This window comes from Rhopalosiphum padi, chromosome 1 (assembly GCF_020882245.1).
Source record: "Rhopalosiphum padi isolate XX-2018 chromosome 1, ASM2088224v1, whole genome shotgun sequence".
Classification (NCBI taxonomy): Eukaryota; Metazoa; Arthropoda; class Insecta; order Hemiptera; family Aphididae; genus Rhopalosiphum; species Rhopalosiphum padi.
The window spans coordinates 7,578,043-7,605,506 of record NC_083597.1 but is presented as its reverse complement, the minus strand read 5'-3'; the positions used below and the strand labels follow the sequence as shown (position 1 = coordinate 7,605,506).

The following is a 27,464-nucleotide window of genomic DNA, read 5'->3' as shown; positions in this document are numbered from 1 at the left end:
AATTGTTTTTTTTCTTTTTTTAATAAACTTTTTTTAATTGAATTATTTAAATGTGTTTGCAATACCGGGTCATATTTTGCTACAAGTTTCACAATTTCTAAAAAGTTCCCTTGTTTTAAATTTAAACTTAAATTATAAGCGGCTTCATTTCTCTTACTTCTAAATGCCAAACCTTGTTTACCGATTAATAAAGAAATATCTATAATTCTAGTTACAATTTCTCTATTTAATTCTACACTTTTTTGGCGATGACTTAATAGCGCATTAGTAATTGTATGTCCAGATGTAATATTAAGGTATGCCTTACAGGCGTCGTCATGAGGTACAGAACTTTCGTGTTTTTCTAATTGACTATAAAGATGTTTCAAATTTATTTCGATTCCATCTATAAATGGAGTACTACCCGGACGAGTAAACCCCATACATAAAGAACAATGAATTTTTCTAGTTATTGAATTATAAGAAACCCATTTTCGATTCACGAAATTATCATTTGGCATTTTTCTATAATATACTTTATTAATATTAAAGGGTATATTTATCTGAGGTTGACATGGATGTGCGTCAACAAAAGCAACTTTAGCTTGATGGTGACTACTAAATATAGGAGGAATAAAAAGACTAATTTTCGAATCGGTTTCAATTAGTTTTTTTGTACTTTTTTTTTCAGACTCGGATTCAGATGATGAAAAAATGTCATTGTCATTAATTATTACGTTTGATTGATCTTGTTCACTTGATCTACTTAAAATAGGAAATATATATGATGATTTAATAGTATTTTCTGAGGTTACATTGGATCGAAGTTCATTATTATCATTGGCCGATTTTTCAATTGGATTTGGTTGATCAGTAATATCGGTGACATTTTCATTTTGATTTTTATTAGAAGAATATTTTGAAAAAAAGTCTAACTTACGTTGTTTACTATCTGACCCAGCTGCAGATAATAATGCTGCCCGCTTTTCAATTTTTTTTTGAAAACCACTTTTTTGTTTTATTTTATTATCCATTTTAAATTGTATCCCTGTAAATGTAAATACTATATTTTAGGGGAAAAAATAAATATTGTTTTAAATTATACTAATTAAATTTATATTATAATTTGTTAAAAAAATAATTAGTCATTATTGTAATAACTATTATTGTATAAATGTATACGAGTACGAAAATTGTCTTCATAGTTCATAGTCTTGTTTATACCTAACATTTAAGATATTATTTGATTTTAAAAACAAAAATTGATAAAAATTTATTGACACGGACAAATTTAGAGAGATATTCTATATAATTGGTTATAAAGTTATTAGTTCTGTCTTTTCTTGTTGACAATTTATAAGAATTTTAGAATAATTATTAAATTATTATTATTTATTATGAATATAAATAATAATGTATAAGAACCGAAACATACACAAAAATTTAATAAATTAAATGTGCGATAAAATTAAAGTAAATAATTTTATTGAAATATTATATATTTAAATGTTTATGAAGTATTTTACAATTTTAAATGATTAGGATTGAACTAATATTATAAAATAGATTAAACTGAATATTTACCTGTATGGCTGTATATAATATTATGTGTGTAATATTATATTATTAATTCGCAGGTCTTACGTAGGACACAGCGTTAAAGTATGATTGTATTTGTATGACAACGGATTATAATTTAATATTTATAAATATTTAATGTTTATTCTGTTTCGTAAATTCAATATCTTCCCTAATAATAGTCTTCTATTCATAGTTATTAGGTCTATGCTTCTATTAAATGTTATTTATAAAAATTTCTTATCGTTATCGACATCCGTTCCACAATTAGTTGTTATTCCTAATTTCCCAAACAACCTATAGGCTATAATTTACTATAATTATTATTATATTATTTATAGTTACATAGAATATAGAATTATATTTTTCATTATTTACACTTTACAGTTGAAATAATAAATAGCGAAAGGTATAATCCATATAATAATATTGCTATAAAAAAAAAATATAATTAAATAGGTACATTAAATTGTTGAAAATGAAAGGCCCAAGTACAAAAATTTCTAGGGGGCCTGGGCGGGTAATGCCACCTTCCCCCCCAGCCAGTCCGCCCCTGATAACAACACAAAATCCAGCGTACTACATCTTCAATTTTTATCCCTGGTTGACGACATAATAAAGTCGTCAAATCATGCTTCGGGTGACATCAAAACCACGAGACGAAGACACAAATCGTTTTACATTATCAAAGAAACCAAAAAGAAAAAAGAAACTATTTTTTTTTATATATATATAATCTGCAATCAAAAACACAGTCTGTATTCGATTTACAATGTAAATAGGGACTGTGAACTTAGCAAATATTATGAGTTTTCCTACTGCCAACCTCGTACATTATTGAAAAACAATACCCAATATTATATGTCTCGCTCAGGTCTTAATCTAAATTAATCATAAAAAACCACGTGTAGAAATATCGGGGTTAAACATCTTTTATAAATATATATATATATATATATATATAATGAAATATTTACTGATTTGAAACTAATACGATAATACTTTAATTTATTACAATATTTTGATGGATAATAAATATTATAATAATTATTTTCACAAGTTACTTCAGTTACAGACTTTAATTAATTATAGCCAATAAGCCCAATGAACCGTTTATACAATACCTTGGAAATTGCAGGCAATAAAAATAAATTACATTTGTTTTATTTTTCACAGATCGTCCATTTGCCCTGTCTCTATATCAGTTTTATGAAATATATTAATTATAAATCTAAATTAACGGAACGAATAGTTCTATGATTAAGAACATAATTTTTGGTACATCTCATTTATATTATTTTAAAATTGCTTATGTTCAAATGTATTGATTATTTAATACTTAAAAATATGCTGTGACGTTCTGTAAATAAATTTATCAGACATAACCTACGATTGAACAAACTTTATATAATCGAATAATTTTAGGGTTCAATTTTTAGACGATGTATGTGAAATTTCGCCGTAACTCAACAATAATTGATAATAAAATGAAATAAAAACCAGGAAAATGTAATAAAAAAAAATATAACATTTCCATTCAGTTTGATCTGATTGCTGTAACGGTTTAACTCTACTCTCTGGTGACCTAACTTAATATATATTCAATATCGAACGACCTGATTCACAATCGAATGACATTATAGGAGTTGTGATAATATTACGTACCTACTTTACTCAAAAGATCAAATACACGAGACCGAATATGAGGTCAAAAATTCAATTTATAAAATACACTGCTCTGTAAACGTTATTTTAACAAGTGGATTTGTAATTTTATTTAATAATGTTTTTAACACTGACGAAGTATTCTATTGTAAACATTTTTTTTAAATTTTAATATACAACCAAAATCAATTAACTTATTCAACAGTATTTTTATATTTTTCTAGCAGTCTTATACGTCATACTACATGTAGGTATTTAATAAATTTTACCTAACGATATTAATACCATAATAATATAACACCAATAATAATATTATGCTATAATAGTTTTATTAATAGTTATTACAACAATTAATACGATACATTCAATTTACAAAATTGGTTTTTTTAAACAAATTTTAGCATTTATTTTTTTTAGTTTTGTTATTTCGTAGAAAAAAATACGAATTCATCTTAGTTTTAAAGTAAAAAAAAATACTATTTTGTATTTATGATTATTTCCAAAAGCCTATCATTTCTAATGAATAAAAATTATATAGTTTAACTTATTATTTGAAATTTATAACTTTATTTAACTCTTCAATCCAATACTTGTATTTATGATATTAATAATATATTGTAAGTGACATAATGGATTTATGTTAAATATTCGATTTAAAAAAAAAAATAATTCTTTAGGCAGAAAATGATCAATATATTAACATATATTTTGAGAATACCAATATAATATTATAATTAACTACCTATAAAATTAATTATTATTTTTTAATTAGCTAATTGTGAACTATAATAATTAACACAAGCAATTTAAACTATCAGAAGATTTACATTCTTCTACATTAATTTTAAACAATTATTTAATGTTATGTTTTCAATACATAACTATATAATTTAGTATGTATATATAAAGTATAACTTTTAAAAATTCAAGAATTTTTCGTAATTATAAATCAATATTGGGTACGAAAGATACTATAAATTACCTATATATAAAAATAATGCAATTTAATTACATTATACAATGGACACAATGAGCATAAATTAAATTTATAATTTAAAATATATTTTTTAATTGATAATTTATAACAAATGTCTTACAAAAAATAAATAAATAATTTTTTAGTAAATTAAAAAATATTCACAGGACTAAGTGATATTTTGAAATATGATAATTTTATTTAATATAAAATATAAATATTTTTTTTTAATTTCAAATTACCTCTGTTTAAAAAAAAGAAACAGGCAAATAATATATGCACCATATAAATATGATGTCATTTCCACATATCTGCCCCAGATTATCATTCTTAAAGCAAATTAACATTTGTGAATAACTAACATATCTTATAGTGTCTATTTTATCTAAATAGGTTAGTTCAAAGAAAGTTATCGATTTTCAACTTCTCGTGTCATAACATATGGATTGCCTAAGATATATTTTTTTATTTAAATAAACTTTTTGTTTTTGAACTTTCTTAGTTTACATCGTTTTGCACAGTAAAAGCTTTAATCTATATTGTTTGGGCGTAAAAAACAACCTTTATACATTTTGTATAAGATTTTTATACACAATAGTTATTTTTTTGAACTGAAATGATTTTATCATTATAATATAAGTTTTAGTATTTAACGTAGAAGGACATTGTAATCATCTTTTAATTAATATTACATTCAAATTTGTTTTAGCACCTAACCAAATGTATTTATTTTCTACCATTAACTGTATAATACAATATAATAATAAATACTTATTTTATGAATATGTGATTAATTGCATGTCAATTATTATTTGAATGATAAAAGTAATTCTGCAAATAAAATGGATTTGGTTCGCATTAATTTTTCATCCGTCAGCTTTGAGTTTTGGTTCACTTTGGTGTACAAGACCACAAGAGAATAAATATTTAAACAAAATTATATTATTACTCGGAAACACAACCAGCTCGATTATGACGAATGTACAATAAATTATGCATATTATGTAATAAATTCAAAGATTATAATTCAAATAATCGTTCTTCCCTAAAGTAACTACATAGTATTTATACTTTTCATGCATAAAATATGAATAAATTGATTTAATTTAAAGTACATTTTGGAAAGTTAGAACATTTTCTACTTTTGAACATTAGATTTATTGATCAGAACCTTGAATTTTAAAAGTTTCAACGTTAAACATTTACAATAAATAATAGCGAACATAATATGTATAAGTAAATAATTAAATTAATACTTAACATTAGGGACTACGAATATATTATAATGCATTTATTAATATTATTTTTAATACCACGTGAATTTGAAAAATTATATTTATTTACTTTAAAATGGTTTTGTGTTTTTAGTTCTGAGTTGAGCGATACATATATTTATTTTATAACTTATATAAACTTATATAAACTTATATAATATGTGTGTGGTTTTTTTTATTTGTTTTTGTTTTTATTGACCTTTTTCCTAGTTAAAACATTACTTAGGTTTTCAACTTTTGGAATGTTTTATGGCATAAAATTGGATCAAAAGTAAAAATTTAAGATTTAAGGAATAACGGAATTTTTAAGCAATAGCAGGATTCAACAAAAAAATTTTTGTTTTGGTTTTTGGAATAACCTCAAAAACAAAATAACCTTATATTTTTTAAATTTTTGGAAAATATTTACAATAGCGTTTTCTACTACCTTTTCTACATTTTACACGTGGTTTATTTTTTTTTTTTAATATTTTGAGTCTTTTTGAACTATTTATTGACATTCAAAATTATTTAATTTTTATAAATAAAGTATAATATATTTTCTATACGTACAACCAGTGTTTTTTTTTTTTAGAAATTTGAGTTCAAACTTAGACAAAATTAAATATTTAAACGAAAACTAACGATTAAAGTTTTTTTTTGTAATTTAAAAATAGTATTTATGGGTACTAGAAACTTTTAGCATATCTTATTATATTTTATACATATAATAACATTTTAAAATGAATGTTTTATGCAAAAATGTATTCAACCTGTCGTATAACTTATATAGTAAAATATTGCCTAAAACAATAGATCGTCTTTCAAAGATCAATAAAGAATATTATGAAAAATGCATAAAAGAGCGCTTAAAATTAAGTTAAAAATGAGAAAGTAATCCTATTAAAAAAAATTAATTCCTATCGAATTCGTTCATAAATTATTAATAAGTCTAAATTTAGGCCAGTGTTTCAGTTACAGAACACTTCCACCTTGCAAACCACTTCTAAAGCAATTATAATAATTGCCTCTAATTTGAGATCTCAGATAACAAAACGCTTTCGATGTCATAGTAACGTTTAATAGTTATTTTAATTTCGTGATTCTTTAAGAAAAATAAACACAATACAGTATTCTTATCTCAACATTAAAATAGTTTATATATTTATTCAATTGTCATTATTGCATTAACCACATGAATTGTATATTTGTACCGAGTTTTGTATACATATGTGATGGTAATAATAATAACCAAAAAATATGAATAGATTACATATAATCTAAATTATTTAAATTTAAAACATCATACCTATTGTACTATCAAATGTTCATTACACTATATAATTTTATAGAAAATGTCTACTATTTTAATATAACTATGTATATGATCATTATAATTTTCAAAATATTGAAATATAACTTCAATGTCAACACAGTATTGAATATTCTGCCATACGACGAGGTTGAGTATCGTTTATAGTAGTACATCACTGATATAGTGATATTCACCTCGTACTTATTATACGATTTAATGAACTACATTCGACTGAACTTTTAAAGTGCTGACGTTACTTCTACCCAGAACCATTACAACCATCCACTGGTGCTCGCATAACGTTATATTCAAAAACAAGTTCATTAGTGTTTCGTGTAATTATTTCACTTATTGATAATCATATTGTCAGCGTCGAGCAAAAACGTAGGTAAACATTAGTATACATCTCCCTTTGGTTAATACCATTAAGCTTTATAGAAACCCAAAGAAAATTTTTAACTTTAGATGAGGTGCGTGTAAAATAGTTTATCTTCTTTAATATTACACTCGTCGGAAAAATTAATACACATAATATACTATCCATTAAAAATTAATTAAATATAAAATAGTAAGTTATTATTGAATATAAATAAATATAATATCGTTTTTTTTATTTAAGTAGTTTAATTTTTTCAGAGTTAGAAAGATAAAAAGAGAGATACGGGCATAGATGATTCTCTGAATTATTAATGTTCAGTATACATCATTATCTAATATATATATATATATCTCAACAATAAATAAATAATATATATTTCAAAACTAACGACGTTAAAATACTATAACGATCGGCTACAATAGTGTACAAGAGTTTAGTCTACAGAACACACGTGTATTTATGGTCTATTATGGGTTAGGATCTCGAAAAGGTTAGTACATTTACTCGTGTAAGAAACGAAATAAAATTACAAAATGTAAGTGCCTTATATATCCATAATCATTTGTGTGTTTCTATCGTACTGACGGAAAATTTACTAATATTTGTATTAATTTTATTAAAAAAAATAATTTAAAAATATTTCTTTACCCAGTTTTTAATATATAATTTAAACAGTATTAAATGTTTTCTGTAATTAAATAATGTATTATAATTATCTCTGATATTATTACAGGGAGATGGACAATCGATCGGCAGCTAAAATGCAGACAGACATTTATTTAACATGTAATATTTATATTCTTATTTTAAAAATCTTCCTACATTGAATATATAAAAATAAAAATATTTAAATATAGTCTAAATATTTGGTACGCATATCATAGGGGAATAGATTTTTGCTAGAATGTTTAAGCAGGCACTTTTCTCTCTTATTTAATAAAATAAAGTCTAAAAATAATGTATTTCATACAGAAATATTATCCGAGATCAAAACGCTATAGAAATATTGCTCTGTTTACGCTCATTAAGAAACTTCAGAAGAACAATGTAAGGTTGATGCAAATATCCAAGCAGTTCTTCGAAGGACTCTAAAGCTACATCCAACAGCATAAACGTGAACAGCGCTTGAAGACGGTTTTTAATATTCGTGAGGATAAAACACGTCAGGGGTATTAATCACAACCTAACCACATAATCTTTACTCTACAATCGTATTAATGTGTACATTATTTTTCAATATTTTTTTATTATATTACGAATAATTCTATACATTATACTATATTTAATTATACATTATTATTTGCTATTAACAATTTTTTACCAATATTTATTATCCAATATTATGTAAAAAAAATTTCAATATAATTGAAATATACACTATGGATATATTTTTAAAATAAGAATATAAATTGAAAGTGAAATTAAATGACTATTTTATATATTTTTGTCGGTCAATTATTTCTGTCTATCGATTGTCTTGTCGGTATTTTTGTGTTCGGTCGAATGGTTATTCGTAAATTGACCCAGAACCATCATTACAATATCACATTAATTATTATTAGTTAGTCTTTCATTTTAAACTCATAAGTCGTAACTAACGAAGACATTTTTAAAATACCTACCTTAACATATAGTATGTTTTCGTTATCAGGTTCATTAGTAATTTCATTATTATAATCACAAATGAGTATAGTATAATAACCACAAATTGCAGTATGTATAGATAATAATTCAAAATAAACATAATGTTAATATTATTGATTCATAATACAAAACATCATAAGTAAGTCGGTATATACCAAAATATTAAAAATACATTTTAAACATTATATGCTTTTTTTATATCAAAAACCAATTTTTAAAAAACAATTAATTAAACTATCATTAATTTATCTAAAGCTCTAATTATCTATAATTTATTTCTAAAGCGTTTTAGGATAAATCATTATCTCACATTATATTCAATATCAAGTATAAGTATTTTGATATGAAACACTACTTGGCATTAAATTACTAAACGATTTTTGTTTACCTTTACAATATCCTATTGTTCGTATTACTTTGAAAGCATTACTAAACTCCAATATACAGCATCCTATTCCCTTTCAAACTTTTAGTCTGAATTTCGATAATACTTACCCTCTCTAAACAATATTCACCTATATTTTCTCTAGTTTGTTCTTCTCCAATACAATGTAACGTCATATTTCATCATATCTAGTTACAAAACCATTAGTAATAATTTCAAAATGTCTGACTATAGCTGGATAAGATAAGTTAAGGACGCAAATAACTTTGGACCGTCGAACGTGTACAACTTTTTGTGGACAACAAAATAGAAAGAAGCCGAGTTCGAAGTAATAATCTGTGTAATGAATCTCAGGAATTTGTTGCGGCTTCGGAACTATAATATTTACTTGTATTTACTACACAAATAGTAAAATCGATAAAACTATGTCCACAAAAGTGTTGAATAAAATAAAATAAAAATATGTTTAATGTTAATTATTATTCACCATCACTATTTGTCTGAAATAAGGATTGATAATACATACGTGAAAGTGCTATATATTAACGATCGTAATATAAAAATAGACAAAAACCCATAACGAAATATACAAAATTAATAATTGCATTGTTATTATAATAAGTACATGATATTCCTTAGTAAATGGCGTTGTATTTTTCTTCATAATACAGAAGAGTTCTAACTCTTCATTATTGTTCAACGGTCAGCGATTGAAGACAAATTGAAAATCGTAAACGAAAAATGATTATTTTTGGATTGTTATCGCGTATTTATTTTATTTTCGGGGAATAAGAAATACCTATGTAGATATACCTCTATATATTGTATATATAGCAGTTTTTACCCTCGTTCTATAATTGGCCGTGGCTTTAATTGACCTTAAGTGGTTCGTAGTACTTCCATAATACGTTTAATTTGTTCATCAATACGTTATTATTATATATCGCACATTGTGATGCAAGATTCTTTAATGCAGATACAATTCGTAAAATATGTTAAATATTTCATTTTATATGTCATAATAATATATTGATACATTTTTAATCCGTAGTATTTTTATATTTGGGTTAGAAAATTAAAAATACGATAAAAAAATAAAAGTATTCGTTATGTTATAGTATTGTATCTTTGTATGGTAATTACAAAATATTTATTATAATATGAAAAAAAATATTTAAATCAAATAAATTATTGTTCTAAAAAAAATAGATACAAATATACAATCATTCATTAATATCAATAAAACAAGGAAGTACGAAGGATATAACATATTGTAGCGTTGATACAATTTAATAGCTGTTTAAAAAAAACACCGAGTATTATATAAAACATATTATATAGATTTATGCTTGTTTTATAATAATATACGTAGCGTTTTAATTTTTAACACTAACGGGACGTTATAGAGGAAAAATTGTAAATATTAAAATATTCTAGTTTCTTTTACTTATAAAAATGATATTGAATTTATTTATTTTTAATTTAACATTGTGTATGTATAATATAAATGAGTAAACATTTTTTCTCCATTAACAATATTAACGATATTCACGTAAATGATAATGTTTGTATTTTGTTATTTTTTTAAATATCTTTAATATAATTATGTTAATAATTTGTCAGAATTTTATGGAATAAATGTAGTTTTATAAAAGGTCATATTTATTGTATCAAACCAATAACAATCGTTTGCCATTTACGCAGTCTTAGATATGTATGGAAGCAATAAGAAAATATTTATATCAGATATCTTAAATATTTGATCACAATCGTATAAATACAAATGACCATGTGCTCGGACTCGATTATTCTAGTACCTAGTAGGCGAATTGTTATCGCTTCATTTGAAACTTAAATCTATTACAAGTGTATTCGAGTTGGACTGAAAAATTATTACCGTTATAAATTACGATATGTACCTATATGAATTTTTAGTTCTAGGTACACAAACTATTAAGCCGAATTGGTTACGAGCGTTTATAATTATTTGTTTAAATGTAATATATACGAATATAGATTTTGATAATTCGACCTTCGACTTTCCGGTAGTTATCCAAACATATTAAAGATTATTGCTTTTTTAAAAATATACTTTGATACTATATACTGGTTAAATATCCAGTATTTTTTCATATTTCATTTTTAATGAACGAACCTAAAAATATTTTTAGTGAAAAAGATAAGTGTTATGCTGTTGAAGAATTATTTTTTCATTCCATAAAAGCCTCAAAAACAATAAAGATCGATGGGGACGCAAGAAAATAACAACATAGGTTAGGTATTAATGTAAATCTTTTTGTAAAAAAAAAAAAAACATTATAATAATAAAGTTGAATTTAAAAAAAAATTATATCTTGAAAAAAAAATTTTAATTATTTACTGACAGCGTAAACAAAAAACTTCTTTTTATTTTTAATTATAAAATATAAAAAGAAACTAACTTTCAACCATATACCAGCTGTAACTAGTTAACAAGTTACAGACAATCTTAAGATACATACATACATATATATATGATAAAATACGATTATTCTTTCCCGAGACACGACTATAGTACTTATTTTTAACACGGTACTCGACGAGCATAATAATATATACGATTTGAATGTGAAGCCCAATTATTATTGGCAAGTGCCGAAAAAAATTTAAACACAATAATGATATTATGGTCGTGCGCGATAAAACGCTTTCGAATATGCATATCACGTCATCATACTTACATCGATGTCCAGTGAAGTCGACGAAAAAAAAACCGCCAAACGGTGATGGGATTACGAGCGAACTTGTGATCCCGGGGGAGGGGGGAAGTCGTCGGTGAGAGAGAGAGAGAGAGAGAGAGAGTGAGAGGGGACGCGAGTGAACCGGCAACCGAACCAAATCAAAAAGCTATATACTCGCGGCGCGGAAAGTGCAATGATATTATATCGACGGGACGAGATCGCTGACGTGGCGCAACGGCGACGGCGACGGCGACGGGCACGGACGAACAACGCGCGACTGAGAGCTTCGCCGTGCGTACGGCCGTGGCGTGCAAACGTTAAAGAGGTGCAACACTTGATGACGCGCGGGTTTTTCCCCGTGTGCGCGTCGCGTTTCCCGGCTTTTCCGCGTCGCCGTGCTGGCGGCAGTCCCCCAGGCAACGTCGGCTGACCAGCGAGAGAAAACACACGAGGGGCGCCCTGTCGCGCGAGTCCACCGCCGCCGCCGCCGCCACACCGCAACGAAACACACCCGTCCGCGGGGGGGAGCGGCGGCGGTGAACGGTTTTACTTTTTTCTTTCCGCCGCCGCCGCCAACACACGACGACCACAGCGATTACACGTCCGCGAGAGTCGCCCGCCGACTCCGACTCGGTCGCGGGTACCTACGTAGTATATATATAGTGCAGTTATTACAACGCGCGGCCGACGCGAGAGGGCCGACCGGACTTGACTTGGTGTGACACACGTGACTTTTCCGAAAAAAAAGAAAAAAAATTTCCTTCACAACCTGCTGCGGCTGCGACGGTTATCGGTTTTTTTTTTTCTTTTTCGAGTTTCTAAATTCGTACGCGAGCTCGACGGGACCTACGACGACGGTACGATGATTATAACATTAGGTATATACAGCGATCCATAGGGGCAACTAGAGCTCTGTTTCTGGCTAAATTGATATCAGCGACCCGCCAATATTGATTATTAACGCTAACATAAAAAAACTGAGTGGGCTAAGCCCGCCCAAGCCCCCCCTCCCCGATTACCAGATTTCTATTAGTTGTCGTCCGCGAAAATGTTCTCGACGGATTTACAGGACGTTTCGTGTGTTTCTGTCGCCAACGTTGCCTTTGAATCGACAGATACGATCGCGTGCGTTTCGACCGTATAGAAGATACGATTACGGTAGAAAAAAAAAAAAGTGCACTAGATTATTATTATACTAGTCTTATTACGAGGAATTCGGTCGACACGGCGTTGTGGATAGGCAATGTAGGTACATTATCATTAATGCGTTAATGAATTGGATTCGTTTTCCCGTACCGTTCCACGCACAGTAGTTTGTTGAAATACGATATAAAATGACGACGTAATGTTTGATCGAGTATAACAAATGAGAAAAGTATAGATACAATATTTATATCTATATGAATACCTCCTACTGAATACAACGTTAAGTAACTGAGAATAACAATAACTCAATGTTGTAAATCGACACGTCATAATCAATCAATAACGTATAATTATTATTGATAATAATATACTATATATAGATACGTTTTTTTTTTAAGATTACAGTAATCATTAATTGCACCGATATTTATCATCAAACCGCGTAGTCATCTAATAAAACCTCTAGATTAATACAATATTCATGATTAATCGATTTCTTTCAGATCCCCTATTTTACTTTTTCTTCGGCGAATATTTCTGATCACGTAGTACGGGACTGATTTTAAATTTACGAACTATTATAAATACATTTTAACTCGGCGATTATTATATTTTCTTGCGTATTTATTTAGGTACCCTAAGTATACGTTGTAAGTATAAAAAATATGATACAAAGTCAGATAGTGCAGTCATACTAAATAATATTACTATAGATTTCTATACACACTTTAAGTATATAATACATAATATAGTGATATTATCACTTAAAACACTATTGAAAAAAAAATAACAATGAAAAAAAAATTCATAAACGGCAGTAAAAGGTGAAGTATTATATTGGATTTGTGGAGTGAGGAAATTACATTTTCTAAAGTATATTTTAAAGACTAAAATGGTATTTCGCGTATTTTTACTTGGAAAAAAAAGTGATTGATATGCATTACGTCGTAATATTCGAGTCTCGAGTTTGAACATCAAGTGTTGTTAAGGTCGGGTTTTTTTAAAACCTAATTTCATACGAGACAATGTTGTAGGCTATTATCGTCGTCATATTATTCACTATTTTTTACCAAACTCTATATTCTATTCAGACCTACGGGGGTCTAAATTTAACTAAGCGTATGCATATGCTAGTATATCGGTATAAACATCCATCGCCAATTATATAGCAATATAATATTATAATATATTGGATAATAATATAATATAATATCGATTTACCATTGTCGTTTCAATGTGTATAGGTGCATATATCGCATTACACATCGGTGGTTTACCTAAAGCGTACAGAGACGCATTTACGCATTAAGAACGTATTAATTTCGATTTATCCAACACCATAATGTGTTTTACGCCATGACAGCGTCGTAGGACGAACAAATCGTTCCACCTGAAATCGCAGTTTAATACAGGTTTAAAATACTAATATATAAATACTTCTAATCATCTCATTTAACGAACATCAGTTACTACCTTTAAAATTACATTGAACGCATTTGTTATCATTAAAAATTAGAATTACCAGTTCAAAATACGATCCATAAAAATATGTACAATAATAATCTACTCACTTTATATAACAACTAACTGAAGTTAAAACGATTGCAAAAAATACTTTTATAGAATATTGCAAACTATATCTATTTAATGGCCATTATATTTTTAAATAACAAATAAATGTATATGTAATAGATGAAAAAATAATAATAGTTACTCAAATTCAAGACACTGAAAACGATATTTATTTTCTAATAAGTTTTTGTGTACCTACTAAAATGTTATATGTTTTTATCTTTACTCATCATATTAATTATTTTATAAAAATCTGAATAAACCATAAAAAAAAATATTGTATATATTATATTATATTATATATATACAATAGATAATAAGCATATGATATATTATATAATTGAATAAAACTATAAATCAAACAGTAAGGAATGTATGGGAAAAATAACACTTTGAAAATCTATAAAAAAAAAAAAAAACATAAATGTTTATAAATAAGACACATAAAAGACGCTAAAATCAAATCTTTTGTATTGACTAATTCCAAATAAATATCGTAAATACAAAGAAATCAAGTCAGCAGATTATTTATTAATCATGATATGTATTTAATGAAAACCATACATAAGGAATTCTAATATGAGTATCATGCATTGATAAATGATAATGGTTGATTGATTCATTTTTAAAGTAAATTATTTTCTGAAGTAAACAATTGAAGACCGTAAAAGATTTTTTCTGAATCTTTGTTCCCGATACATAAATTCATTTTACTAAACAAGTAACAAAAAAGTTGTTACCCTAATGGGTTTTGTAATCCCAATTTATCACACTGGTTTGGGTAACAGTCTGTGACTTTCAAGATCCGTAATTTATTTAATAATCAAATTCATTGGCATTTTATATCCTAAGTTAGCTTCACAGCTGTTGACTAATAATAATCGGCAAATGCATCAAATCAATACACGAATTTTAACTTATTGACTTTTTAAGTCAAAGATTAAACAAAATTAATTTATATGAGTAACATTACTCGTGTTATTACTTATTGCATTCTTCTTTTCGCTCTACATTTTAAGTAAGTGCTATATAAAATGGAAGTACTTTAAAGGCTTTACAGATTTTAACACTTAAGATGAAATTTATTCATGAATTCCTTTTTCAAATATTTGTGTAAGCTAATCATTTATTGTAAGCTCAATGAATTTAAGTTATAATATTAATATTCTACAAAACAAATCAAATTGTCTTCTTGTATACCGAGATTTTTTACATTCAAAATATAAAATGTTATAAAATATTATAAAAATTAGTTACAAAAATAGTATTTACGTTTCATAACTTAAACATTACTCCATTTATATTTTGTCTTGAAAATTAAATTTTCCATAAAAAGTAGGTACACATTGATTTTTATGGAACGTAAAATATTGTTGTTATGGTTTGTTTCAACAAAAAACTTAATAAAACAAAAAGGGTAAGCAAATAGGTACCGAATTGCTATATATTAAGTGTCTAGAGGGTCACTATTATTATAGGTGTGTTAAATTTGAATTTAATAGTATATACTTGTATACAAAAAACGATTTTAAGCGGAAACGGTATGACAGCCTATATCACCAAGTGATTTATTTGATATAAGGATAACTATTTGTAATTTATTTTATTTTTAGTCTTATAGTAGGTTGTTATAATTTGATTCCGAAAATATTGCATTTATTATATAATCATAGTATTTATAATTATTAAGATAATACATATTTACACTATATTATTATAATATCAACGTATAATATACGAATATATATGTATAACACAAAATATAATAACATCTTTCTGTAAATGGTAAATACCATAAAACAGTAAAAATAGTTTCATAGTATCTTTGAATACATAATATTTAAAAACAAATCAAAAATTGTATTGCTTATATTAGAATGCATAATAATATAAAAAATAACAATTATAGTTTCAATGAGTAACGTTTTTAAATTATAACAAAATAATTAATATCGTTATTCAACTTTAAATAAGCAATTTTATCCAAACCCGAACTTAAAATATCTATGAAAAAAAAAATTGAGCATATAATATATTATTCTATTATTACAGTTATAAGAATAACTTTTATGGAATTTTGTATTAAATTTTCAAGAATTTTGACCCAGCGAATATTTTTTTATTGACATTTGATAGAAAAAAAAATTTAATTTCTCAAGCTTATAAATAACTTAAAAAGAGTTAAAATTTAACTGTTAAACAGTTTATAAAATGTTATCTTATAATAAAAATGTTAATTGTTAACTAATAGATAATACAGAATTACAATTTAAATTATATTATATTTATCTATTGCGAAATTAATTGTAAACTTACATTTTTTAACTCATTAAAACGATATTTTTTCCATTTAAAAACATTATTTCGAAGAATTTGTATTTTTTAACAAGTTATAAAACAAATTCTAGTTTGTCAAACTTACTTATAATTGTCTATTTCAATTAAAAACGCGTTAGTTTGATCTTAAATTTAAATTCATAAAAAATCCACAGTTTCTGAAAGTAATCCCGAGTTTTAATTTTAAAATGATAGGTTATAATTAGAAAATCAAGAATTTACGTAAGGGATTGTAGTCAACTCTTTTTATAAATTAAATTATAGCATTAATAACTTTTGAAATAACAAATAAAAATTATACCTTACTACTAAGTAATAATATTTAAAATTTAAAAACTCAAATATTGTTGTTTTTTAAAAATGATAAATGTGAATTTATTACATAGTGTATATGTGTTTAAATTTTTTAGATTTGAGTTACCACGAATCGTTTATGTAGATTGGTACACAGATAATTTTAAAATTAGTTTAAATACGATTATAAAAATTAACGAACAATTATTTTGTGATTAGTTAATAGTTGACTATAATATATGAATAATAAAAAAGAAAGCTGGAAAATAACGAACATAGTAAGAATATGAGTATTATAAAGATATATTAGTGATTTATTAATTACTAATTATATAAGTTTATTGCAGATTATGATTAGGTGAAAAAATGAATCTTATAAATATTTATTATATTTTAATAATTTACGCTATAAAATATAAAAACATAAATAAAAATATAATATATTATATATGTATACAATTATCACCAAATCACATATTATGTATGTACCATAATTTGGTGTAATTCACAAGAAATATATATTTAAAAATAATTTAAATTAAAAATTCGGGTTTTTGATTTAGCAGTAGAAAAATCCGTTGACAGCTAAAAGATGTAGATATAATTTATTATTAGACAACATTATTATTAATAGACATAATGTCTGATAATTAATTCTTAAATTGTATATTATATTTTACGTAATTTTTAATAACTACTAAATACATTTGTATGTCAATGAAAATAGAGTTCATATCAAGATGTCCATGCCAAAATGTCACATACTCATTGATAGCGAGTAACTAAGATTTAAAGATTCAAATATACCTTTTTTGTTAATAAAAAGGCATAACAAGTGTATAACTCGTTTTCGCCTTTTTTAGTATCTTAAATATTAATTACTTAATTTAAAACCAATCAATATGGTCGGTCATGTTTGAAATCAAGAACCTCGATTTCATAATTTTAGACAAATATTGTATTGTTTCTTATATGTTTCATCAATCTCGTATTATATATTAGTTAATTTAAACAAGCGATTTTTACAGTTTCAAATTTCGTATCAGTCTAGGTACTCAGAATTTGATGTAATTAATTACCATCAAAATAATTAAGGAATTAATCTAATCAATTACTTCAAAATTAAACAAAATCGTCTCAAGTGACATATACCTGAATTTACATTGACTCAAATTCGATATCACTCATGACTCAACACAATTAAATTAACCTATAAAAAAACAAAACTTGATTTTCATTGATATTTTTTAATATTTTAAAACTGCGATTCTATAATATCATTCAATAATACACATTGAAACGCGCAGCAATATCAAGTTATATACAAGATACAACTCAGTTATAACAATTTATATTGCTTTACTATAATAAATTTCTAGGTTTAGGTATTTATTTGAAATACAAGTATATAGTGTGACCTTTGAAAGGTGTTTTTAAATAAATAAATAATATTCAAAATAGCCCATATTTTACATGTCAAGGCATCATTTTCAGATTTAACAATACCTATAATAATATAATAATTTATATAGTAAAAAATGTATCAAATTCTATTACTTGTGTGAATGCAATATGTTAGAGAGATTTCATTACCATATTAAAATATCTATAAACATTGTATTTGCTTAAAAATACTAAGTATTTACACCAATTGATTGATTTTTGCTATAAACATTGTTTGATTATTCAAATCTGATTGGAGCTGAAGTTTCCTTTCTCTAGTAGGTATATGAACTCTAATAACGCCAATGGATAAGAATATATATATAGTATATACATATAGGTATTATCTCACGACTCACCACAAACTTTTCACATTTATACCGCTATTTTTAAAATTTCAAATTAAATTCTATAAGAAATTCTTATAATGTATGCCTGTTTTAGTTTTTTTCGGACCGTCCAGCCATCCTCAAAGACTACGGGTAAACTATTGTAAGGATAGAAAAAGAATGACTTAAAGCTTGATTATAAAAATCTCTATATTTAGATCGATTTAAATAACAGGCAGGATCCTATGACTCTATATGAGATGTTTCAGTATCTTACAGACATGTTCACTCCCTTTTTTTCAATTTTCTAGGTCAGCATATCTATCATAATATTATTAATTTATCAAAAAAAAAAAAACGATAATCTTATTCGTTAGTTAATTTTAAAAGCACTTCAGGAAAAATGCACAAAATAAAATATAGGTACTCTAGATCAGCGTTTCCCAAAGTGGGTTCTGCCAGATATGTATGTGATAATTGAGAAAATTATTTTATATTATAATTGAATTGTTTATATTATTAAAAATTATTACTTCATATTATTTAAAAAAAATAGGGTTCCACGAAAAAACAAACTATTTCTCAAGGGTTTCGTGATCGTAAAAGTTTGGGAACCACTGCTCCAGATAGACTAGATAGTATAGATATTTTTTATAACTCGACACAAAGTAACTTTTAATGATACTTCTAATTTTTTTGTCAACTCGAATGTAGTGTATAAATTTAAAAATCTGTGTTTATACTATAGAATATATTTAAATATATCAATCTTCCAAGTTTCTTATGAAAAAATAAATAAAAATATGTATTGTTCCATGTAATAATTAAATGTAGGTATATTTATATTTTTTTAAATAACTAATTATAAACTTAAACTTAGACCAAGATTGTATTTAAAAAAACTTTTTACCACCCATACATTTTTTTTAATTAAACTATTATTCACACTTCTAAAGTTCTAACGACAACATTATTTTTATGATATAAATGTTAAAAAAAACCAATTTTTACTCTCTTAAAAATAATGTAGGATTAAAGTATCAAAATTAAGCAAAAAAAAAATCATAGGCATAATAAAAAATGAATATAAAAAACATAATTTATTATACTTAGTATTAAATAAAGAGACTAAAATGTATTTATAATTATCATTAATTAATAAAGTTTAAGCAGTATTCGATTATAAAGTATCTTAATTGCAATATTTGTACGTAGAACGATATAAGCCTAGTAATAAAAACAAATAAAAAGATTATATTATCCAAAAACCTTTAGAAGTGATAATTTTTAAACAATTCTAATAATTTAATGACGTGAATATTATTAAACTCGAAATTTTGATCCGAAATTCTGAATATAAATTTTATGTTATTACAAATAAATTTTACGGCAGTATTTTTAAAAACAATAATTGAAAAATATATACTTTTATCTTTAAATATTATAAGAACTTATGAGTACAATATTACGAAGTAAAATAATACAAATTAATTTAAAAAGTATCACAAATTCGAAGGAACCAAATATGTTTAATCCATTTAGTACTTATAATATTATGGTAAAATTATGTACTACATTCAGCTTGGAATAAATGCATGGTATATATTATTACATAAACGTTAAACTACGGATTAGTTATTTCCCACCGCGATAAAAAAAATACAAACACAAATTGAGCATTAAGAAATACTATTCTTTTAAATATTTATAAAACATAATAAAGAATTAAAGAATCCAGCTTATTCAAAATATATATACTTTGGAATAAATTAAAATTTGTTTATACATTTTTAATCAAACACTAAAAAATTTGATAACCATTGTTATTACGCAAATATAAGATAAATGTGAATTTACCAAAAAACAACCCACCTACAATAATAATAATAATTATAAAAAATAAATAAATTTAATAAAACATTTTAAAATAAACTGAATATTTTAAAAAACTATAAATAAACAAATGACATTTCAATTTAATATAATATATATTTTTTTTAAATAAAAAACTGAAATTGAAACTATTATAGTCAATGACGTTGAAATTAATGATCCACATCAATCAGTTTTGTTATATACATACTTTCAATGTTGTCAATGGTATTTTCAACATGTTTAAATTTAATTTTAATAAGTAGTTTTTATGATTATAAATATTATTAATTTCCGAAGTCTATAAGTAATATACGATTACTAAGATAATATATTACTAATATAGAATTTAAAAAAACATTATTTTTATTCAGATTATATTCATCTACAAGATATAGGTTTCTCTATAGTATTTTATTAATTACAATGAACCATTTTCTAAAAGTGTTTTAATATTTTTTCAATACTAAGAGTCGAAACAAAATTAATTTAAAAATTAAATTAATTATTTGATTTTATATGTTTTACTTTAATATTCGTTTACCCTAAAATGTATTATTGTACCTATTTATACGCTTGATAAAGTTTAGTAAAGGGAATTCAAGTGTACAAATAGAATGTTTATATCGACGATTTATATCTTACGAAAACAATGGAAGCCGATAAAAGCTTTTTATCTTCAAAATCCTAGTTTAGAAACAACTTTAGCATGTGTTAATTTTCACACCAGACTCATTGTAAGATTTTTTTCCGTAAACAATGCAATGATTAATTAAATTAAAATTGTTTCCAACTTAAAATTTCGCAAAAATATTTAACAATGAATTAATAATATTTTCTTTAAAATTTTAATAACAAAGGTAAACACTTATTGATTCAGAATTTTAAAAATGAATTTCCACGTTTTCAATCAAAATTAATTGTAATATTATATTACATTTTTATCTGAAATGTATAATATGTATAATGTACAAATATTTATAATTTAAAATACAAATTATTGAAACATCAATTCATATTAATAATTAATATAATAATATAACAAAAGGTAATCGTTATTGTTAAACCAATATACGTATACTGTATAGATGCTGTACGAATAAAATGTACTGTTTGTAATAAATAAAATATAAAGAATGATTTTTAATGGCCATCTAACGTGGCCAATTTAGTGCTCTGTCGATCAAATATATTTATATATTTATTTTTATATTGTAAAAAAGTGTGACATGACTCAACAATATCCTTCTAAGTAGTATAGAATAGCCACAATGAATTATAATTCGGTTCTTAAAACTTTTTCAATTTATATGCACTTGCAGTATACACTACTTATACGCTTACTATCGTGTGACCATAATTATATGCATAATTAATTATAATACATACCAACATAACCTAAGTATATATTACTGGCAATATGAATAATCCGATATGATGTATAACGACATAATGCATGGGAATTTGATAAAATGACAAAGTTGCAAAAACATCAGGCAGGTAATGGATGTTATAATCGTATAAAAATCTACGATGTTATAAATAATACCTATACTAAGTAATAAAAAATATCTGCATGGATGAAAAACAGTGACCGAGCGTAAGTCACTTTTCTCATTAAACTCACTCCGGAAGCTGTGAAATTCTATTGTACAGAAAGTCGAAAGATACGCCAAGCGCTTTCGCCTCCTTTTTATGCTTTGATGCTATTAATGTATTTAGATATAAATTGAAACGATAATGATATTTTAAATTTAAAATATATGTGTAACATTTTTTTTCTATCAAATACTTATGATTATAGTCATACAATGCTTACAAATTGTTAAATGTTAATACATATAAATATATAATATATTTAATAATATTAGTTAGTAAAGTCATAAAATCTTTATAGTCTTCATACGTTTTGAATAAAAAAGTATAGCCTATTATAATTAGTACATAAAGTTTTAATAAATAAAACATTCTACAGATTATAATTTAGATAAATGTACAGTTAAAAATTAAATCATGAGTAAGCACGCTTAGTTAAATCACCTAATACCCTAATATAATTGGAAACAATAATTAACCTAAAAAACCAAGGAATTTGAACAAAGATTCGAAATTGAACTTTTTTTGATGAGTAGTGGATAATATTTTATTTTGAGCGTGTTAGCACGTTATCATATAATTTAATTTACAAAATTATAAGGTTAATAAGCTCAAGCAATCTATTCTTACGTGACAAGAAAAAAAAATAAGTAGTTATATTAATCACTTTCAAATAAGCCACACTCTCATATTACACCTTAAAGTAAAGGAAAATCTACCTCAATTTTCAGTAGTACACTCATCTCAATCAAAAACATTCTTTACAAATTCCGAAAATAATATAGCAAATTAAACACGGATATCAACTTTCAGAAACTTCGAAAAAAAAACCTTTCACCTTCAACAAAAACAGACAATCCACTTATCGACTTATTATAACATATATAAAAGAAACTAATTGTTGTCAATTAATAACTTCGTCATTGATGCCGTTCAATAATTAAATTTAAAAAAAAAATTATAATAATGTATTATAATGTTGTGTCTTATCTTAAATTTAAAATTCTAATAAAATATAGCCAATAACAATTGCCTTGAAACTGGATATTATATTAAGTATGACTATAATTGTGATAATATATTTAAAAAAATTGTCAAGATTTTATTGCTTGATAAAATAATACTGTTATTATTCTGTTATTTGTTATTGTTATTGAAATAATTATCTATGAAATTATTAAAAATCATAAGATTTAATTTTGTCATAAGATTTAGTAACTGAATAAAAGCATTTTGTATAAATTAACTAAACATCATATCTTATCATAAGATTAATAATATAAAATAAAATAAAATAAAATAACGCCCCTTTTATTACATTTAAATTTAAAATTTTCATAAAAATCAACAAGATTATGTATAATTATTTAGCTACAAAATTCTATTTATCTCGTATATACTTATTTTATTTACTGCAATTTTTAAGTCTTAAAAATAAAAAAATACTAATTTATTTCATGTAAATGAAAGACAAAAGATTCCAATCTAAATAACCTATAACAAAATATAGTACATGGTATTGATATGATAGGGCCATATAAAACGTTCGGAGAACTATCTATTTTATCTAAAACGAAATTGTGAACGCACCTTTAAAATAATTTCTATTCCTTCATAGTATCCATTTATCGGAACCTAATAATTTATTTTAATTATTTTTATAAACCTGCTTTTCTTATTACATTTTTTTTTTATCCAAATTCTATTAATTTTAAAACGTTTAATTTAAAGTTTCTTTTTTTTTTTTACAGCACATGCAACTAATTGCTTTAAATATTATTACTCTTATTTAAAAATTAACGACTAAAATATTAAATGATTAACCTATTACGAATTGTGTAAATAGACACGTATACGTTATATATCTAATATATTTATATGAAGACGAACAAATTATTTCTTATCATTGACGGTTTTTATATTTTATTGCACGTAGGTATAATTATTTTATCGATAGTTGTGAAATTATTTTATGCTAACAAATATTGATACCAAAATGTTGCATTTTCCGTACATTTAAATAACACACTGTTGGCTAAAAACTTTACTCAGTGGCATACACTATACGCATCTAATATATATGTTGATAACAATAGGGGTGAAAACAATTTGGACGGATCTAAAAATGACTTAGGGCGTGTGGTGCGTAAGCATCTACATACCTATACCAATGTATGTGTGTATATATATATATATATAATATGACGTATACACTACACTGCGAGTTTTCATTAATCAACTGCCATAGCCGCCTCCCTGTGCTGACTGTAATGTATGTGCATACTGAAGCTCGTAAATCTTCCATTTCTTTCGGTGTGCCCGTCGATCTCCGACACCTCCTCTTCGCAACCACACCGATTTTTCACGTCAACAACCTAGTCCTTTCCTGCAAGAACCTGCACCACCACAACGGCAACAGGTGCACACTGCAACGAAATTAAAGAGTGCACACCGGACGAGTACGCTTTACCACAATCACATATTATTATTCTATTTTCTATTTTTATGAACCGTTTAGTTAATGTTATATATATAATATAATTTATTATCTGACACGTTCAATTTCAGTGTGACATTGTCATATCCCTGCGGTACACCATGTATATCTAATATGGTTGTTAAATATGGGTAATCTCAAGTACAACTCACAATTTGGGTATCGATCGTTACGCAGCTATAGGTATAATCTAGACTATGCGCATTTGTGCATTGTCGATACTCAATCAAATAAGGAATTCAATTTATAAATGCTTATTATTACATTTTTATTTCAATTATTACCAAGTGACATATTTATATTTATATTAATGGCATTCGAGCTATATAACATGACTCGACTTTTATTTATTTTTTCGTCATCACCGTCGTGTGAAATTAATTAAACTGACTATATCCGGTAACCCAAAATTCCCCTTATTTCAATTAATGTACCCACCCGCACATGCCTTATTTTATAAGCTCTATTACAACATTTTTTTTCTTTTTAAACATTTTTTCTGAGTTTAATATAATATACAACGATTTGATTGCCAATAAATCCTTAAGATGCCTAAACCAATAATTGTGTGTTGTTGTATTTTAACCGAACTGGCCAGACTCAACTGATGGTAATCCTTTTATAATAATATATTACCACACATATTAGGTATTCGATGACCCGAAAATATTTTGACAATAAATACATCATATACGTCTTCTATATTTCTTTTTTCAATTTGTCTGATGACTTCAAAATGATCGATTTTCTTTTGTAGATTCTTTTGAAAACTCGTTTTCATCTTATTTCAAAAATATTACAAAACGTTATTTTCATAACTGTCAAGTTATATACAAGAAGTAACAATCCTACATTTGAAATATTTCATTCAAAAAGGTCGACTTTAAACAAACAAAAAATATGTGTTCATCTTGAGAAAACAATAATAAAATAACATGTTCTCAGCTTCGTAGCAGCGCTATGCTATTGAAATAATGACTGTGTATACTTAAAACTAATATGCAAGTTCCTTGCATTACGTCGTTACACTGTTTAGTGATAATTAAATATAAAGTTAAAAAAAATAAATAAATTGCATAAGAACTCCGGGGAAGAAATTTAGAATTAGCACTTTTAAACGAAACATAGCTAAATTCACAGTATTTTCTACTAAAAAATGATTAACCAAATACATTTGAATGATACATACAACCTATATAACCAATATAATCAAGCGAAAATTAATTTGTAATCTATAATTAGATAATAATCTATATTATATTATGGTAATAAAATAATTATGATAATTTATATAATTTATCATAATTTATTATTTTACATTAATTATTATACTAAACTAGTAAGTATTTTAATTAATTCTATTACAATTTTAATTTTAACTAGTTAGATAAATTGGTGTCTTTTGAACATAAATCACAATATAAAATTTGTTTTTAAGACATTATTTTTATCATATAAAAATGATAAGATAAAAAAACGTAAAATTGTATAACAATATTATTTTTAAATGTGTTATACACAAATTGACTTACCCAATGAAATTGTATTACATTATATTTAATTTAATTATTTACTTAAAATTATTTTTACTATTTAGTATTACTATAAGCGTTTTTAAAAATGTTCTTTTTCAAGTGACTATATTGAATATTTCGTTTCAAATGTATTATTAAATTACCTGTAGTTTGTTAGGCATTTCCAACTTTTTAAAAATTTTTTTTTTTTTTCAATGTAATATTGAACAATATTGGGCTTAAATATGACGTGGCTTATATATCTACTAGAATAGATATAAAACTGTTTAATGAAATCATTTTAATGAAATATCGTCTATCAAACATCCCATTTAATTTAACAATTTATTATAGTATGGCAAAGGTAAATCCACTACAAATTAAATGAACCAGAAAGTGTACGTACTATTTTGTCATCTATGTTTTGCATCTTGTTTCGGACAAAATAATACAATGAGATATACATATACATATATAAATTTATTTTTATCTATCTTTAAAAACGATAAGAAAGAATTTACTAAAAAAATAAAACAATAAAAAGGTATAAAAGGTATAACAAAAAGCAACCCTATTGTATAGATATGTCGTGAAGCTGAATAGATTTACAATACTGAGGTCAGAAGTTTTCGAGGTTGAGTGAAATCCTGCGGGTTATGCAACAAAGCCAAAATAAAAACTTGCATTGATGACAAAAGAGAGTAGGAAAGAAAAGTTGAGAAGGGTAGGTACATTGTGCAAAAACAAATACAAAATGTTTTATTAAATTTCAAACGAATTAACAATAAGAACAATATTAAGTCTTCAAACGTCTCTGGTTTATATATACCCTTCTAGATCTGCATGAGAAGACATTACGGTGGACTTAAAATCAGCCATTTTCCATTTGATGTTGTGTAATGCAATTCAATATCAAACAAATCCGTAATACATAATTTGTTCATTTTAAGCTTACGTTGAAATATTACAC

At 25.2% G+C, this 27,464-nt stretch overlaps 2 protein-coding genes across 2 annotated transcripts in view; both read right to left on the bottom strand.

Moving 5' to 3' along the window:
- LOC132918716 (uncharacterized) overlaps positions 1 to 9,350 on the bottom strand; it is a 47,478-nt gene extending 38,128 nt beyond the window's left edge. The window contains exons 1-2 of the mRNA XM_060980145.1: positions 9,285 to 9,350; positions 66 to 962 (exon numbers count right to left, since the gene is read on the bottom strand). Coding sequence (XP_060836128.1) covers positions 66 to 962; positions 9,285 to 9,350 — 963 coding nt within the window. The remainder of the gene's footprint in view (positions 1 to 65; positions 963 to 9,284) is intronic.
- Positions 1 to 12,236, bottom strand: part of LOC132931635 (protein qui-1) — a 196,304-nt gene extending 184,068 nt beyond the window's left edge. The window contains exon 1 of the mRNA XM_060997526.1: positions 11,895 to 12,236. The gene's annotated coding sequence lies outside the window, so the exon portion shown is untranslated. The remainder of the gene's footprint in view (positions 1 to 11,894) is intronic.
- Between the last annotated feature and the right edge of the window lie 15,228 nt (positions 12,237 to 27,464).